Genomic DNA, 18,059 nt, shown 5'->3' on the forward strand with positions numbered 1-18,059 from the left:
ATGGTTTAGTCTCTCTCTGGTTCTTCTCAGATCACCATGGTTTAGTCTCTCTCTGGTTCTTCTCAGATCACCATGGTTTAGTCTCTCTCTGGTTCTTCTCAGATCACCATGGTTTAGTCTCTCTCTGGTTCTTCTCAGATCTCCATGGTTTAGTCTCTCTCTGGTTCTTCTCAGATCACCATGGTTTAGTCTCTCTCTGGTTCTTCTCAGATCACCATGGTTTAGTCTCTCTCTGGTTCTTCTCAGATTACGATGGTTGGAGACCTGAAACACGGCCGCACCGTTCACTCTCTGGCCAAACTCCTGACGCAGTATCGGATCACGCTGCGATACGTGGCCCCCAGGAACCTGCACATGCCTCCAGAGATCTGCAGCTTCGTGGCCTCCAAAGGAATCAAGCAGGTTTGTCCAACATTAACGTTCTGAAGATTTATTGAGGCTAGTGAGGCCTGGACTCCACTAGAGGGCGACACACACTGTTCATGTTATGGAGGTGAGTGAGGCCTGGACTCCACTAGAGGGCGACACACACTGTTCATGTTATGGAGGCGAGTGAGGCCTGGACTCCACTAGAGGGCGACACACACTGTTCATGTTATGGAGGCGAGTAAGGCCTGGACTCCACTAGAGGGCGACACACACTGTTCATGTTATGGAGGCGAGTAAGGCCTGGACTCCACTAGAGGGCGACACACACTGTTCATGTTATGGAGGCGAGTGAGGCCTGGACTCCACTAGAGGGCGACACACACTGTTCATGTTATGGAGGCGAGTAAGGCCTGGACTCCACTAGAGGGCGACACACACTGTTCATGTTATGGAGGCGAGTGAGGCCTGGACTCCACTAGAGGGCGACACACACTGTTCATGTTATGGAGGCGAGTGAGGCCTGGACTCCACTAGAGGGCGACACACACTGTTCATGTTATGGAGGAGAGTGAGGCCTGGACTCCACTAGAGGGCGACACACACTGTTCATGTTATGGAGGCGAGTGAGGCCTGGACTCCACTAGAGGGCGACACACACTGTTCATGTTATGGAGGCGAGTGAGGCCTGGACTCCACTAGAGGGCGACACACACTGTTCATAACAGACAGCTCGGCACAATATTTCACACATCGACTTAGTAGAAAATATTCATCTGTTTTCATCTGGTCACGTTTAGACTGATTCAAGAGTCATTCTCAATCTGTGGATCTAGTCTGAGATTGGGCGGAGCCTCCTGATGATGGGCTGTTTTTGTTTACAAGTTTCACCTGAAACTAAACCAACAGCCCTGTCATGGGTCCTGTTGTTGGCTGCTGCAGCGCCTCATCACTGATGAGTACCTGGTTAGCGTCAGAATGACCAGTATGTCGCCCCCTGGCTTCTAGACACTGTTGTGCACTGCAGGAAGATTGAACCTCCATTTGTGATTAAATATTATTTAAGCCTTAAGTACATATTATTTATCATGTGTTTGTTTACATGTTTGTTTACATGTTTGTGTGTGTTCAGGAGGAGTTCCAGAGCATCGAGGAGGCGTTGCCCGACACAGACGTTCTTTACATGACGCGCATCCAGAAAGAGCGCTTCTCCTCAGAGGAAGAGTACAAAGCGGTGAGAGCCGTGCGTGTGCGTGCTTGTGTGTGTATGTAACACGTGTGTGTATGTAACACGTGTGTGTATGTAACGTGTGTGTGTGTGTATGTAACACGTGCGTGTATGTAACACGTGCGTGTATGTAACACGTGCGTGTGTGTAACACGTGCCTGTGTGTGTGTGTATGTAACACGTGTGTGTGTATGTAACACGTGCGTGTATGTAACACGTGCGTGTATGTAACACGTGCGTGTATGTAACACGTGCGTGTATGTAACACGTGTGTGTGTGTGTGTGTGTGTGTATGCAACACGCGCGTGTATGTAACACTTGCGTGTATGTAACACGTGCGTGTGTGTGTGTGTGTGTGTGTAACACGTGCATGTATGTAACACGTGCGTGTGTGTGTGTATGTAACACGTGCGTGTATGTAACATGTGCGTGTGTGTGTAAGTAACACGTGCGTGTATGTAACACGTGCGTGTGTGTGTGTGTGTGTGTGTGTGTATGTAACATGTGCGTGTATGTAACACATGTGTGTGTAAGTAACACGTGTGTGTATGTAACACGTGCGTGTGTGTGTGTGTGTATGTAACATGTGCGTGTATGTAACACATGCGTGTGTGTGTAAGTAACACGTGTGTGTATGTAACACATGCGTGTGTGTGTATGTGTATGTAACACGTGCGTGTGTGTGTAAGTAACACGTGCGTGTATGTAACACGTGCGTGTATGTAACACATGCGTGTGTGTGTGTGTAAGTAACACGTGCGTGTTTCTAACACGTGCGTGTGTGTAACACGTGCGTGTGTGTGTGTATGTAACACGTGCGTGTATGTAACACATGCGTGTATGTAACACGTGCGTGTGTGTAACACGTGCGTGTATGTAACACGTGCGTGTATGTAACACGTGCGTGTGTGTGTGTGTATGTAACACGTGCGTGTGTAACACGTGTGTGTGTGTGTGTAACACGTGCGTGTGTGTAACGCGTGTGTGTAACACGTGTGTGTGTGTAACACGTGTGTGTGTGTATGTAACACGTGTGTGTATGTAACACGTGTGTGTGTGTGTATGTAACACGTGCGTGTATGTAACACGTGTGTGTGTGTGTGTGTATGTAACACGTGCGTGTATGAAACACGTGCGTGTGTGTGTGTGTGTATGTAACACGTGCGTGTATGTAACACGTGCGTGTGTGTGTGTATGTAACACGTGCGTGTGTGTGTGTATGTAACACGTGCGTGTGTGTGTGTGTAAGTAACACGTGCGTGTATGTAACACGTGCGTGTATGTAACACGTGCGTGTATGTAACACGTGCGTGTATGTGTAAGTAACACGTGCGTGTATGTAACACGTGCGTGTATGTAACACGTGCGTGTGTGTGTATGTAACACGTGTGTCTGTGTGTGTATGTAACACGTGCGTGTATGTAACACGTGCGTGTGTGTGTAAGTAACACGTGTGTGTATGTAACACGTGCGTGTGTAACACGTGCGTGTGTAACACGTGTGTGTATGTAACACGTGCGTGTGTGTGTAAGTAACACGTGTGTGTATGTAACACGTGTGTCTGTGTGTATGTAACACGTGTGTGTATGTAACACGTGCGTGTATGTAACACGTGCGTGTGTGTGTGTGTGTGTGTGTGTGTGTGTATGTAACACGTGCGTGTATGTAACACGTGTGTGTGTGTGTGTGTGTGTGTGTAACACGTGCGTGTATGTAACACGTGCGTGTGTGTGTGTGTGTGTATGTAACACGTGCGTGTATGTAACACGTGCGTGTGTGTGTGTATGTAACACGTGCGTGTGTGTGTGTGTGTGTAAGTAACACGTGCGTGTATGTAACACGTGCGTGTATGTAACACGTGCGTGTATGTTTAAGTAACACGTGCGTGTATGTAACACGTGCGTGTATGTAACACGTGCGTGTGTGTGTATGTAACACGTGTGTCTGTGTGTGTATGTAACACGTGCGTGTATGTAACACGTGCGTGTGTGTGTAAGTAACACGTGTGTGTATGTAACACGTGCGTGTGTAACACGTGTGTGTGTGTAACACGTGTGTGTATGTAACACGTGCGTGTGTGTGTAAGTAACACGTGTGTGTATGTAACACGTGTGTCTGTGTGTATGTAACACGTGTGTCTGTGTGTATGTAACACGTGTGTGTATGTAACACGTGTGTGTATGTAACACGTGCGTGTATGTAACACGTGCGTGTGTGTGTGTGTGTGTGTGTGTATGTAACACGTGCGTGTATGTAACACGTGCGTGTGTGTGTGTGTGTGTGTATGTAACACGTGCGTGTATGTAACACGTGCGTGTGTGTGTGTGTATGTAACACGTGCGTGTGTGTGTGTGTGTGTGTGTAAGTAACACGTGCGTGTATGTAACACGTGCGTGTATGTAACACGTGCTTGTGTGTGTAAGTAACACGTGTGTGTATGTAACACGTGCGTGTGTAACACGTGTGTGTGTGTAACACGTGTGTGTATGTAACACGTGCGTGTGTGTGTAAGTAACACGTGTGTGTATGTAACACGTGTGTCTGTGTGTGTATGTAACACGTGCGTGTATGTAACACGTGCGTGTGTGTGTAAGTAACACGTGTGTGTATGTAACACGTGCGTGTGTAACACGTGTGTGTGTGTAACACGTGTGTGTATGTAACACGTGCGTGTGTGTGTAAGTAACACGTGCGTGTATGTAACACGTGCGTGTGTGTGTGTAAGCAACACGTGTGTGTATGTAACACGTGCGTGTATGTAACACGTGCGTGTGTGTGTGTGTGTATGTAACACGTGCGTGTGTGTGTGTGTGTGTGTGTATGTAACACGTGCGTGTATGCAACACGCGCGTGTATGTAACACTTGCGTGTATGTAACACTTGCGTGTATGTAACACGTGCGTGTGTGTGTGTGTGTGTGTAACACGTGCGTGTATGTAACACATGCGTGTGTGTGTGTGTGTAAGTAACACGTGCGTGTATGTAGTACGTGCGTGTGTGTGTATGTAACACGTGCGTGTATGTAACATGTGCGTGTATGTAACACATGCGTGTGTGTGTAAGTAACACGTGCGTGTATGTAACACGTGCGTGTATGTAACACATGCGTGTGTGTGTAAGTAACACGTGCGTGTATGTAACACGTGCGTGTATGTAACACGTGCTTGTGTGTGTAAGTAACACGTGTGTGTATGTAACACGTGCGTGTGTAACACGTGTGTGTGTGTAACACGTGTGTGTATGTAACACGTGCGTGTATGTAACACGTGCTTGTGTGTGTAAGTAACACGTGTGTGTATGTAACACGTGCGTGTGTAACACGTGTGTGTGTGTAACACGTGTGTGTATGTAACACGTGCGTGTGTGTGTAAGTAACACGTGTGTGTATGTAACACGTGTGTCTGTGTGTGTATGTAACACGTGCGTGTATGTAACACGTGCGTGTGTGTGTAAGTAACACGTGTGTGTATGTAACACGTGCGTGTGTAACACGTGTGTGTGTGTAACACGTGTGTGTATGTAACACGTGCGTGTGTGTGTAAGTAACACGTGCGTGTATGTAACACGTGCGTGTGTGTGTGTAAGTAACACGTGTGTGTATGTAACACGTGCGTGTATGTAACACGTGCATGTATGTAACACGTGCGTGTGTGTGTGTATGTAACACGTGCGTGTGTGTGTGTGTGTGTGTATGTAACACGTGCGTGTATGCAACACGCGCGTGTATGTAACACTTGCGTGTATGTAACACTTGCGTGTATGTAACACGTGCGTGTGTGTGTGTGTGTGTGTGTAACACGTGCGTGTATGTAACACATGCGTGTGTGTGTGTGTAAGTAACACGTGCGTGTATGTAATACGTGCGTGTGTGTGTATGTAACACGTGCGTGTATGTAACATGTGCGTGTATGTAACACATGCGTGTGTGTGTAAGTAACACGTGCGTGTATGTAACACGTGCGTGTATGTAACACATGCGTGTGTGTGTAAGTAACACGTGCGTGTATGTAACACGTGCGTGTGTGTAACACGTGCGTGTATGTAACACATGCGTGTGTGTGTGTGTAAGTAACACGTGCGTGTATGTAACACGTGCGTGTGTTTGTATGTAACACGTGCGTGTATGTAACACGTGTGTGTATGTAACACGTGTGTGTATGTAACACGTGTGTGTAACACGTGTGTGTATGTAACACATGCGTGTGTGTGTAAGTAACACGTGTGTCTGTGTGTGTATGTAACACGTGCGTGTATGTAACACGTGTGTGTATGTAACACGTGTGTGTGTGTGTATGTAACACGTGTGTGTGTGTGTATGTAACACGTGTGTCTGTGTGTGTATGTAACACGTGCGTGTATGTAACACGTGTGTGTATGTAACACGTGTGTGTATGTAACACGTGTGTGTGTGTATGTAACACGTGTGTGTATGTAACACGTGTGTGTATGTAACACGTGCGTGTATGTAACACGTGTGTGTGTGTAAGTAACACGTGTGTGTATGTAACACGTGCGTGTGTAACGTGTGTGTGTAACACGTGTGTGTGTAACACGTGCGTGTGTGTAACACGTGTGTGTGTGTAACACGTGTGTGTGTAACACGTGCGTGTGTGTAACACGTGTGTGTATGTAACACGTGCGTGTATGTAACACGTGCGTGTGTGTGTGTGTATGTAACACGTGTGTGTATGTAACACGTGTGTGTGTGTGTATGTAACACGTGCGTGTATGTAACACGTGTGTGTATGTAACACGTGCGTGTATGTAACACGTGCGTGTGTGTGTGTGTGTGTATGTAACACGTGCGTGTATGTAACACGTGCGTGTATGTAACACTTGTGTGTATGTAACACTTGCGTGTATGTAACACTTGCGTGTATGTAACACGTGCGTGTGTAACACGTGTGTGTGTGTAACACGTGTGTGTATGTAACACGTGCGTGTGTAAGTAACACGTGTGTGTATGTAACACGTGTGTCTGTGTGTATGTAACACGTGTGTGTATGTAACACGTGCGTGTATGTAACACGTGCGTGTGTGTGTGTGTGTGTGTGTGTGTGTGTGTGTGTGTGTATGTAACACGTGCGTGTATGTAACACGTGTGTGTGTGTGTGTGTGTGTATGTAACACGTGCGTGTATGTAACACGTGCGTGTGTGTGTGTGTGTGTGTATGTAACACGTACGTGTATGTAACACGTGCGTGTGTGTGTGTATGTAACACGTGCGTGTGTGTGTGTGTGTGTAAGTAACACGTGCGTGTATGTAACACGTGCGTGTATGTAACACGTGCGTGTATGTGTAAGTAACACGTGCGTGTATGTAACACGTGCGTGTATGTAACACGTGCGTGTGTGTGTATGTAACACGTGTGTCTGTGTGTGTATGTAACACGTGCGTGTATGTAACACGTGCGTGTGTGTGTAAGTAACACGTGTGTGTATGTAACACGTGCGTGTGTAACACGTGTGTGTGTGTAACACGTGTGTGTATGTAACACGTGCGTGTGTGTGTAAGTAACACGTGTGTGTATGTAACACGTGTGTCTGTGTGTATGTAACACGTGTGTGTATGTAACACGTGCGTGTATGTAACACGTGCGTGTGTGTGTGTGTATGTAACACGTGCGTGTATGTAACACGTGTGTGTGTGTGTGTGTGTGTATGTAACACGTGCGTGTATGTAACACGTGCGTGTGTGTGTGTATGTAACACGTGCGTGTATGTAACACGTGCGTGTGTGTGTGTATGTAACACGTGCGTGTGTGTGTGTGTGTAAGTAACACGTGCGTGTATGTAACACGTGCGTGTATGTAACACGTGCGTGTATGTGTAAGTAACACGTGCGTGTATGTAACACGTGCGTGTATGTAACACGTGCGTGTGTGTGTATGTAACACGTGTGTCTGTGTGTGTATGTAACACGTGCGTGTATGTAACACGTGCTTGTGTGTGTAAGTAACACGTGTGTGTATGTAACACGTGCGTGTGTAACACGTGTGTGTGTGTAACACGTGTGTGTATGTAACACGTGCGTGTGTGTGTAAGTAACACGTGTGTGTATGTAACACGTGTGTCTGTGTGTGTATGTAACACGTGCGTGTATGTAACACGTGCGTGTGTGTGTAAGTAACACGTGTGTGTATGTAACACGTGCGTGTGTAACACGTGTGTGTGTGTAACACGTGTGTGTATGTAACACGTGCGTGTGTGTGTAAGTAACACGTGCGTGTATGTAACACGTGCGTGTGTGTGTGTAAGTAACACGTGTGTGTATGTAACACGTGCGTGTATGTAACACGTGCGTGTATGCAACACGCGCGTGTATGTAACACTTGCGTGTATGTAACACTTGCGTGTATGTAACACGTGCGTGTGTGTGTGTGTGTGTGTGTAACACGTGCGTGTGTGTGTGTGTGTAAGTAACACGTGCGTGTATGTAACATGTGCGTGTATGTAACACATGCGTGTGTGTGTAAGTAACACGTGCGTGTATGTAACACGTGCGTGTATGTAACACATGCGTGTGTGTGTAAGTAACACGTGCGTGTATGTAACACGTGCGTGTGTGTAACACGTGCGTGTGTGTAACACATGCGTGTGTGTGTGTGTAAGTAACACGTGCGTGTATGTAACACGTGCGTGTGTTTGTATGTAACACGTGTGTGTATGTAACACGTGTGTGTATGTAACACGTGTGTGTATGTAACACGTGTGTGTAACACGTGTGTGTATGTAACACATGCGTGTGTGTGTAAGTAACACGTGTGTCTGTGTGTGTATGTAACACGTGCGTGTATGTAACACGTGTGTGTATGTAACACGTGTGTGTGTGTGTATGTAACACGTGTCTGTGTGTGTATGTAACACGTGCGTGTATGTAACACGTGTGTGTATGTAACACGTGTGTGTATGTAACACGTGTGTGTATGTAACACGTGTGTGTGTGTATGTAACACGTGTGTGTATGTAACACGTGTGTGTATGTAACACGTGCGTGTATGTAACACGTGTGTGTGTGTGTGTGTAAGTAACACGTGTGTGTATGTAACACGTGCGTGTGTAACACGTGTGTGTGTAACACGTGTGTGTGTAACACGTGCGTGTGTGTAACACGTGTGTGTGTGTAACACGTGTGTGTGTAACACGTGCGTGTGTGTAACACGTGCGTGTGTGTAACACGTGTGTGTATGTAACACGTGCGTGTATGTAACACGTGCGTGTGTGTGTGTGTATGTAACACGTGTGTGTATGTAACACGTGTGTGTGTGTATGTAACACGTGCGTGTATGTAACACGTGTGTGTATGTAACACGTGCGTGTATGTAACACGTGCGTGTGTGTGTGTGTATGTAACACTTGTGTGTATGTAACACTTGCGTGTATGTAACACTTGCGTGTATGTAACACGTGCGTGTATGTAACACGTGCGTGTGTGTGTATGTAACACGTGCGTGTATGTAACACGTGCGTGTGTGTGTGTGTAAGTAACACGTGCGTGTATGTAACACGTGTGTGTGTGTATGTAACACGTGCGTGTATGTAACATGTGCGTGTATGTAACACGTGCGTGTGTGTGTGTGTAAGTAACATGTGCGTGTATGTAACATGTGCGTGTATGTAACACGTGCGTGTGTGTGTGTAAGTAACATGTGCGTGTATGTAACACGTGCGTGTATGTAACACGTGCGTGTGTGTGTATGTAACACGTGCGTGTGTAAGTGTGTGTGTGTGTGTAACACGTGTGTGTAAGTAACACGTGTGTGTGTGTGTAAGACGTTTGTAACACGTGTGTGTGTGTGTAAGACGTGTGTAACACGTGTATGTCCCTGGCCCCTCCCCCAGTGCTTCGGTCAGTTCATCCTCACTCCTCACATCATGACCGGAGCCAAGAGGAAGATGGTGGTGATGCATCCACTGCCCCGAGTCAACGAGATCAGGTCAGTCTGCCCCGGGGCAAGTGCGGCTGCGAAGGGAATGATTATAAAGTCATACAAGTTATAAACAAACTTCACTTTTTATGAAGTTTGTATGTAACTTGTAACTTTTTTATCTCCCAAAGGGGGCGCCAGTGAGAGGCCCTGACAGAAGTAGACGGTCAGCACTAGATCAGAGGGAATCAGGAAGTTACAGAGTCCAAAATGGCGGCGCTCTGGCCCAAATCACTTGCGGTTCACCATTTTGCTCCACCTGGTGGTGAGGGAGGGACATTTACTGTCTCACAGCAACAACAGATCAGACTTGCTGGCCCGATGGTTAGAGACACGGCACAAAGAGTTCATGGGTTCGATTCCTGCAGGAGCTTAATTATCTTGAGTTTAACATTTTTTTTGCACAGTCTAGTTTGTTTTGGGATGAGTTATCTGCACTTTTACTAAAACAACGCCCTGGTATAAACCAGTTTTAACCAAACGAAGTAAAGCTAAAACTTAGGGTTAAGGGGAAGGTCAGGGGTTAAATGTTCAGGGTTTAGGGTTAAACCCAGACCCATGAGAAAATGATTTCCTCTGTCGCCGCCATCTTGGATTTCGTAACTTCCGTCCTGATTCCCTACATGATCTAGTGCTAACCGGGCTGGGATACGTGTAAAGATAGTGGGTGGGGCTAACAGTGGGCGGGGCTATGTGTAAAGACAGTGGGTGGGGCTATGTGTAAAGACAGTGGGCGGGGCTATGTGTAAAGACAGTGGGCGGGGCTATGTGTAAAGATAGTGGGCGTGCTATGTGTAAAGACAGTGGGCGGGGCTAACAGTGGGCGGGGCTATGTGTAAAGATAGTGGGCGAGGCTAACAGTGGGCGGGGCTATGTGTAAAGATAGTGGGCGGGGCTATGTGTAAAGATAGTGGGCGGGCTATGTGTAAAGATAGTGGGCGGGGCTATGTGTAAAGACAGGGTTTAAACAGTTTCCTGTGTTTCAGCGCTGACGTGGACTCTGACCCTCGAGCGGCGTATTTCAGACAAGCTGAGAACGGCATGTACATCCGCATGGCCCTGCTCGCCACCGTCCTGGGCCGCTGAGCGCTCGGGCCCCGCCGCTCGGGCCCCGCCGCTCGGGCACATGCAATAAACTCTCCACACACTTCAGACCTGTTTCTTCTCCTTTAGTTTATTATTTAGTTTCTTTGTCTGCTGCAGACTTAAGCGTCTAGTTTGACTGTTTTATTGTTTGTCTCACGACGGGTGACACTCGGGGGTCTCTCAGGGAGGTCTCAGGGGGGTCTTGGGAGTCTCAGGGGGCTCTTGGGGGTCTCAGGGGGCTCTTGGGGGTCTCTCAGGGAGGTCTCAGGGGGGTCTCAGGGGGCTCTTGGGGGTCTCAGGGGGCTCTTGGGGGTCTCGGGGCTCTTGGGGGTCTCTCAGGGAGGTCTTGGGGGGCTCTTGGGGGTCTGAGGGGGCTCTCGCGGGTCTGAGGGGGCTCTTGGCCGCTTCATGTGTGGCACATTTACTCTTGGTACTCGTTACTTCTCATACAAATAGTAAAACTTTATATATTCTCTGTAAACGATCTGCACATGTTTCGTGTACTTTCCGTGTACTTTTACTGTTACTGTGAATATCGACCGCTGCGTCTCGCTGAACGCCAAAGAAACTAAAGTAGCCCAGTCGCGTCTGCGGAGTTTCACCAACGATAATGAGACCTTGTGTTTTTGCACCGACAGAAGACGATTAACTGTCAGTTTTTGTTTCACGTGAATTGGCGAATTAGAGACATGAACCGGACCTGACCTCTGACTCATGACCTCTGACTTATGACCTCTGACTATGACCTCTGACTCATGACCCCTGACCTCTGACTATGACCCCTGACCTCTGACTATGACCTCTGACTGACCTCTGACTATGACCTGGGATCGGGACAAACTGTCTGGTTGGACTGACGCTGGATTAAACCTGCTCTGTGTAAGTTTCCTCTGCCTGGTGCTGTTTCCATGGAGACGTTTTGATCCCACTGGAACATGATCATTCCTGTGTTTACTTTAAACTGATGTAGAAAAGTCATTTTTAATAAATAAGAAATTGAACAGTTTGTGCTGCAGCGTCTTCACTTTGTTTCTCAGACTCGTGTGGAATCATCACGAAATGTCCCCAAACCGTCGCGGCGCGGCGTGACGCGCTCGCTTGCTCGTTGTGACGCGCTCGTGGCGCGCTCATGGCGCGACTTCTGAGAGAGCTCCTCCCTCCAAAAAACGTTGAACAGAACAGCAGAGGTGGCATTTGGTTACATTTACTTTTTCAAGAAATTGGAAAATGTTGGTCGGGCGACAGTAAATATAAAGTATATTTGGAGCAGCTTCAGTTCAAACTTTCTGATCCTGAAACTCCAGGCTAGATTCTGTTTTGAGTCGCACTCAATTGGGCCCGCGGGCCGCCATTTTAATTGGACTCCTTCAAAAGTTGATCACGTGGAGATGCCGGGGATTGAACCCGGGGCCTCATACATGCTAAGCATGCGCTCTACCACTGAGCTACATCCCCTTCTGTCCTGAGGGCCCCAACTGTAGAATCACACTTTAAGTTCTTTTGTGTGAAACATTGAAGGTTTTGTTCTCACTCTACTCTCTTCTCTCTTTACTCTCTTCTCTCTTTACTCTCTTTAAATCGTGACTTATTCTTTTAAAACTCGTCACAACTTCACATCCTGAAGTTTTCACAGATCGATCAAAAAATAATCTAAAGTCGCTTCTTCAGAGCTTTTCACGACTTTCAGAGACAAGAGCGAGGCTAAACAAGCTAACAGCTAAACAAGCTAACAGCTTAACAAGCTAATAGCTAAACAAGCTAACAGCTAAACAAGTTCACAGCCTAACAAGCTAACGGGTAAACAAGCTAACAGCTAAACAAGCTAACAGCTAAACAAGCTAACAGCTAAACAAGCTAACAAACAGCTAAACAAGCTAACAGCTAAACAAGTTCACAGCTTAACAAATTCACAGTTTAATAAGCTAACGGCTAATGAGGATTACACCAACAAGCTAACAGCTAAACAAGCTAACAGCTAAACAAGCTAACAAACAGCTAAACAAGCTAACAGCTAAACAAGCTCACAGCCTAAACGAGCTCACAGCTAAACGAGCTAACAGCTAAATGCTCTAGAATCAGAACGTTGTGTCAAATTATCGTCACAAAATCTGTTTTTACGATTGTTTTATCTTCCATCCGTTTTCTCCCGCTTGGTCCCTTTCGGGGTCGCGGGTGACTGGAGCCTTTCCCAGTGACTTCGGGCCTTAGGCGGGGTACACCCTGGACAGTGGCCAACTTGTCGCAATTTATTCAAATAGTTCAACGCGGGCGTGACCTCAGAATATTAATGAGCTACAAATGTCCCGGATGGACATTCAAGCGCGCTCAGGCCGCTCAGGGAAATAACACGGGGAAATGGCAGAACAACAGCGACTTCGACAGATAATCTCACTAAAACTGAGGAAAGATGACGTCCAAGAGCGAAGCTGAAACACATAAAGTAGAAGATTCTGAACGAGTGTAAGCGATGTTTACGCTGCAGAGGACGTTGTCTTAGCGGAAAGAAGACTGAACTTGTAAGAAAGTTTATCTGGGCTTTCAGCGTCTTCATCTAGACTCTTCTCTCTCCTCAGTCCCATTTTTGAACATTACGACGTGGCATTTGTGAGGGTTTTACTGAATAAAACTGATGTTAATTCTACAGCGTTTGCGGAACACGGTAAACTCATGTCCACCGCTCCAGCGCAGGCAGCGCTCCAGCCGCAGCGCTCGAGTGCTGCGGCTGGAGCGGCGGTCGTCGGATTCAGGAAAGTTATGAACCAAACGCCCTCTATTTCAGGTTTATCGTAGCGAGAATCACTTTTACACGTTCCAAAGCTGCAGTGTTTGTGGCTAAACGTCTTTGTTGTTCAACATCCGGGAACGTGTGCAGTGGCAACGGAGTCCGCCATTTTGAAAGGGGCACAACAGCACGTCTACTACACATGAAATCCAGGAAATATGAGGCCAAAATGCCAAAAACCTGCGTTCTGTAAGGACATTGTTCTGTAAGGACATTGTTCTGTAAGGTCATTGTTCTGTAAGGTCATTGTTCTGTAAGGACATTGTTCTGTAAGGTCATTGTTCTGTAAGGTCATTGTTCTGTAAGGACATTGTTCTGTAAGGTCATTGTTCTGTAAGGACATTGTTCTGTAAGGTCATTGTTCTGTAAGGACATTGTTCTGTAAGGTCATTGTTCTGTAAGGTCATTGTTCTGTAAGGACATTGTTCTGTAAGGTCATTGTTCTGTAAGGACATTGTTCTGTAAGGTCATTGTTCTGTAAGGTCATTGTTCTGTAAGGACATTGTTCTGTAAGGTCATTGTTCTGTAAGGTCAATGTTCTGTAAGGACATTGTTCTGTAAGGTCATTGTTCTGTAAGGACATTGTTCTGTAAGGTCATTGTTCTGTAAGGACATTGTTCTGTAAGGTCATTGTTCTGTAAGGTCATTGTTCTGTAAGGACATTGTTCTGTAAGGTCATTGTTCTGTAAGGTCATTGTTCTGTAAGGACATTGTTCTGTAAGGTCATTGTTCTGTAAGGACATTGTTCTGTAAGGTCATTGTTCTGTAAGGACATTGTTCTGTAAGGTCATTGTTCTGTAAGGACATTGTTCTGTAAGGTCATTGTTCTGTAAGGTCATTGTTCTGTAAGGTCATTGTTCTGTAAGGTCATTGTTCTGTAAGGTCATTGTTCTGTAAGGACATTGTTCTGTAAGGTCATTGTTCTGTAAGGTCATTGTTCTGTAAGGACATTGTTCTGTAAGGTCATTGTTCTGTAAGGTCAATGTTCTGTAAGGACATTGTTCTGTAAGGTCATTGTTCTGTAAGGACATTGTTCTGTAAGGTCATTGTTCTGTAAGGACATTGTTCTGTAAGGTCATTGTTCTGTAAGGTCATTGTTCTGTAAGGACATTGTTCTGTAAGGTCATTGTTCTGTAAGGACATTGTTCTGTAAGGTCATTGTTCTGTAAGGTCATTGTTCTGTAAGGACATTGTTCTGTAAGGTCATTGTTCTGTAAGGACATTGTTCTGTAAGGTCATTGTTCTGTAAGGACATTGTTCTGTAAGGTCATTGTTCTGTAAGGACATTGTTCTGTAAGGTCATTGTTCTGTAAGGACATTGTTCTGTAAGGTCATTGTTCTGTAAGGTCATTGCTCTGTTGACTGACCAAGAAATGAGAGCTTTGTCGTTTTGCCGTTGTCGTCTAAAGAATTAAAGGTCCCATAACATGCAAAATCGACTTTTCAGAGCTTTTAACCTTCTTACATTGCTATTTGTGCTTCATAAATGTACCAGAGTGTTTTTTTTGATTGATTCCTGCAGTGTTTAGCTTTATTACAGACTATCTCCTTTCCTCCAATCTCCAAACTGACGGGCGGTGGGGCAAGACCGCGTCATAAGGGCAAGCACGCGTCACCATCCCCCCTCCCCCCTCCCGCCCCCTCCCGCCCCCTTCCCCCCGGCTCCGCGCTGCTCCAGGCTCCCGTGTCTCCCCATACAAGCCCCGGAGTTTTTCTGCTTCGATTTACGACGAAACACGGTTCAAAGAGGCCCAAAACTTCATTAATGATATCGCACTCTTTACTATTATCACAATGGTGAAGGTTTATGAGGCAATTGATGCAGCAACCGGGAAAATAAACGGAGAGAAGTTCTATCCGATACTGAAAAACACGGAAATAAGAGCGCAGTGGACATAAGACTTTTATATATATAGATCTATAGATATATCTGTTCTGCGCACGCGGTAGAATTAACACCGGTTTTATTCAGTCTCAAAGTAGACTCTTTCCCACTGTTGGGCTACGTCACGGGTGGGCGGGGCACACACACGCTCTGAGACTACGTCACGGGTTGGGCGGGGGAGCCAGATGGCTCTTCACAAGGGTGGGGGCGAATATCAAACCAAGCCGTTTGCATTTCCGGGTTGGTGAGGGGGTCCAAGGTCTGGGTGATATTTCTTAACTATTATGTTAAGGGTGTTGCACAACCCTTATTATTATCAATGATACACTTAGGATAGACTACGAAACGTGAACAAAAGCATGTTATCGCACCTTTAAAGTATTCGTAGCTCATGACGTCGTAGAACAGGATCCAGTCTTGTTGGTTTTATATATCGCGTGCCCCTTTTAAAATGGCCGCTGTGGGAAGTCTCTACGACGTGACCGCGAACGCATGTGGCGCGGTGATGTCACATGGCCCCTGAACACAGGACGTCCCCCTGAACACAGGACGTCCCCTGAACACAGGACGTCCCCCTGAACACAGGACGTCCCCCTGAACACAGGACGTCCCCCTGAACACAGGACGTCCCCTGAACACAGGACGTCCCCCTGAACACAGGACGTCCCCCTGAACACAGGACGTCCCCCTCAACACAGGACGTCCCCTGAACACAGGACATCCCCCTGAACACAGGACGTCCCCTAAACACAGGACGTCCCCCTGAACACAGGACGACCCCCTGAACACAGGACGTCCCCTGAACACAGGGGACACGTCCCCCTGAACACAGGACGTCTCCCTGAACACAGGACGTCCCCTGAACACAGGACGTCCCCTAAACACAGGACGTCCCCCTGAACACAGGACGTCCCCCTGAACACAGGACGTCCCCTGAACACAGGGGACACGTCCCCCTGAACACAGGACGTCTCCCTGAACACAGGACGTCCCCTGAACACAGGACGTCCCCTAAACACAGGACGTCCCCCTGAACACAGGACGTCCCCCTGAACACAGGACGTCCCCTAAATACAGGACGTCCCCCTGAACACAGGACGTCCCCCTGAACACAGGACGTCCCCTAAACACAGGACGTCCCCCTGAACACAGGACGTCCCCCTGAACACAGGACGTCCCCCTGAACACAGGACGTCCCCTGAACACAGGGGACACGTTCCCCTGAACACAGGACGTCCCCCTGAACACAGGACGTCCCCCTGAACACAGGACGTCCCCTAAACACAGGACGTCCCCCTGAACACAGGACGTCCCCCTGAACACAGGACGTCCCCTGAACACAGGACGTCCCCTAAACACAGGATGTCCCCCTGAACACAGGACGTCCCCCTGAACACAGGACGTCCCCTAAACACAGGACGTCCCCCTGAACACAGGACGTCTCCTGAACACAGGACGTCCCCTGAACACAGGGGACACGTCCCCCTGAACACAGGACGTCCCCTGAACACAGGACGTCCCCCTGAACACAGGACGTCCCCTGAACACAGGACGTCCCCTGAACACAGGACGTCCCCTGAACACAGGACGTCCCCTGAACACAGGACGTCCCCTAAATACAGGACGTCCCCCTGAACACAGGACGTCCCCTGAACACAGGACGTCCCCTAAATACAGGACGTCCCCCTGAACACAGGACGTCCCCTGAACACAGGACGTCCCCTGAACACAGGACGTCCCCCTGAACACAGGACGTCCCCCTGAACACAGGACGTCCCCTGAACACAGGACGTCCCCTGAACACAGGGGACACGTCCCCCTGAACACAGGACGTCCCCTGAACACAGGGGACACGTCCCCCTGAACACAGGACGTCCCCTGAACACAGGACGTCCCCCTGAACACAGGACGTCCCCTGAACACAGGACGTCCCCCTGAACACAGGACGTCCCCTGAACACAGGACGTCCCCTAAATACAGGACGTCCCCCTGAACACAGGACGTCCCCTGAACACAGGACGTCCCCTAAATACAGGACGTCCCCTAAATACAGGACGTCCCCCTGAACACAGGACGTCCCCCTGAACACAGGATGTCCCACGTTTTTAGTGTGAGCTTAGTAAACATATGTTTGTATGATATTGTTGTTTTTGTTGCACCTGAACACGTGTTTCTCTTTTCTTCAGACTCTTGTGTAAAACATCGACTTTGAAGACGCACAACAGAAAGTCGTTTGGCTGTCATTAAAAGTAACACAACAACAACACATGATCCATGTTTGTGTTTGTTCGAGTCAAAAGTGAATCCCATGGAGATGCCGGGGATTGAACCCGGGGCCTCATACATGCAAAGCATGCGCTCTACCACTGAGCTACATCCCCATGTGAGCTCCATGACACAGTAGCAGTTATATCTTTTGTGTCGTGTTAAGATTCTTCTACATTTACAGATTTATATCTAAGAAATATGAGCTTAACACGTGGAAATTGGACTTAAAACAGTGTTTTCGTCTTTTAGCTGTTGAAGCGCTTTGTTTGACACAAATGTTAGCTTAATGCTACAGCGGCGTAGGAGCGTCTCACTGCGCATGCGCGACAGACAAGGGACCAGCAGTGTTGGCTCCGGGGCTAACGGCGCCTTTCTACGCATTTAACCTGAAATAACACAACTAATCACGTGCCTCTATGATCCAGTCAACACCACAGCGATATCCACAATATTCACTTTACACACGGTAAGAAATCGACTTTTAAATCTGTTTATGTGCGGCTAGCTTATTGTGAA

General features: G+C 47.5%; 1 protein-coding gene, 1 long non-coding RNA gene and 2 other non-coding genes across 5 annotated transcripts in view; 1 reads left to right on the forward strand and 3 right to left on the reverse strand.

Annotated features, from left to right (window-relative positions):
• The window catches only part of cad (carbamoyl-phosphate synthetase 2, aspartate transcarbamylase, and dihydroorotase), a 51,934-nt gene extending 41,217 nt beyond the window's left edge, over positions 1-10,717 (forward strand). The window contains exons 41-44 of one of the 2 annotated variants that reach the window (XM_072461974.1): positions 247-402; positions 1,499-1,600; positions 9,437-9,531; positions 10,509-10,717. In XM_072461974.1, the coding sequence (XP_072318075.1) occupies positions 247-402; positions 1,499-1,600; positions 9,437-9,531; positions 10,509-10,608 (453 nt within the window). In that variant the 3' untranslated portion in view covers positions 10,609-10,717. The remainder of the gene's footprint in view (positions 1-246; positions 403-1,498; positions 1,601-9,436; positions 9,532-10,508) is intronic. The other variant, XM_072461809.1, reaches the window with a different exon arrangement.
• Positions 1-18,059, reverse strand: part of LOC140356021 (uncharacterized) — a 355,422-nt gene that overhangs the window by 237,581 nt on the left and 99,782 nt on the right. The window lies entirely within an intron of this gene.
• On the reverse strand, positions 11,992-12,063 carry trnaa-agc (transfer RNA alanine (anticodon AGC)). Its single transcript has one exon. It is a non-coding gene; the product is annotated as a tRNA-Ala (tRNA).
• On the reverse strand, positions 17,585-17,656 carry trnaa-ugc (transfer RNA alanine (anticodon UGC)). The gene has a single exon. It is a non-coding gene; the product is annotated as a tRNA-Ala (tRNA).

This window comes from Eucyclogobius newberryi, unplaced genomic scaffold, assembly GCF_026437365.1.
Source record: "Eucyclogobius newberryi isolate DKJ021-1_F unplaced genomic scaffold, fEucNew1.0.hap1 SCAF_1, whole genome shotgun sequence".
NCBI lineage: Eukaryota > Metazoa > Chordata > Actinopteri > Gobiiformes > Gobiidae > Eucyclogobius > Eucyclogobius newberryi.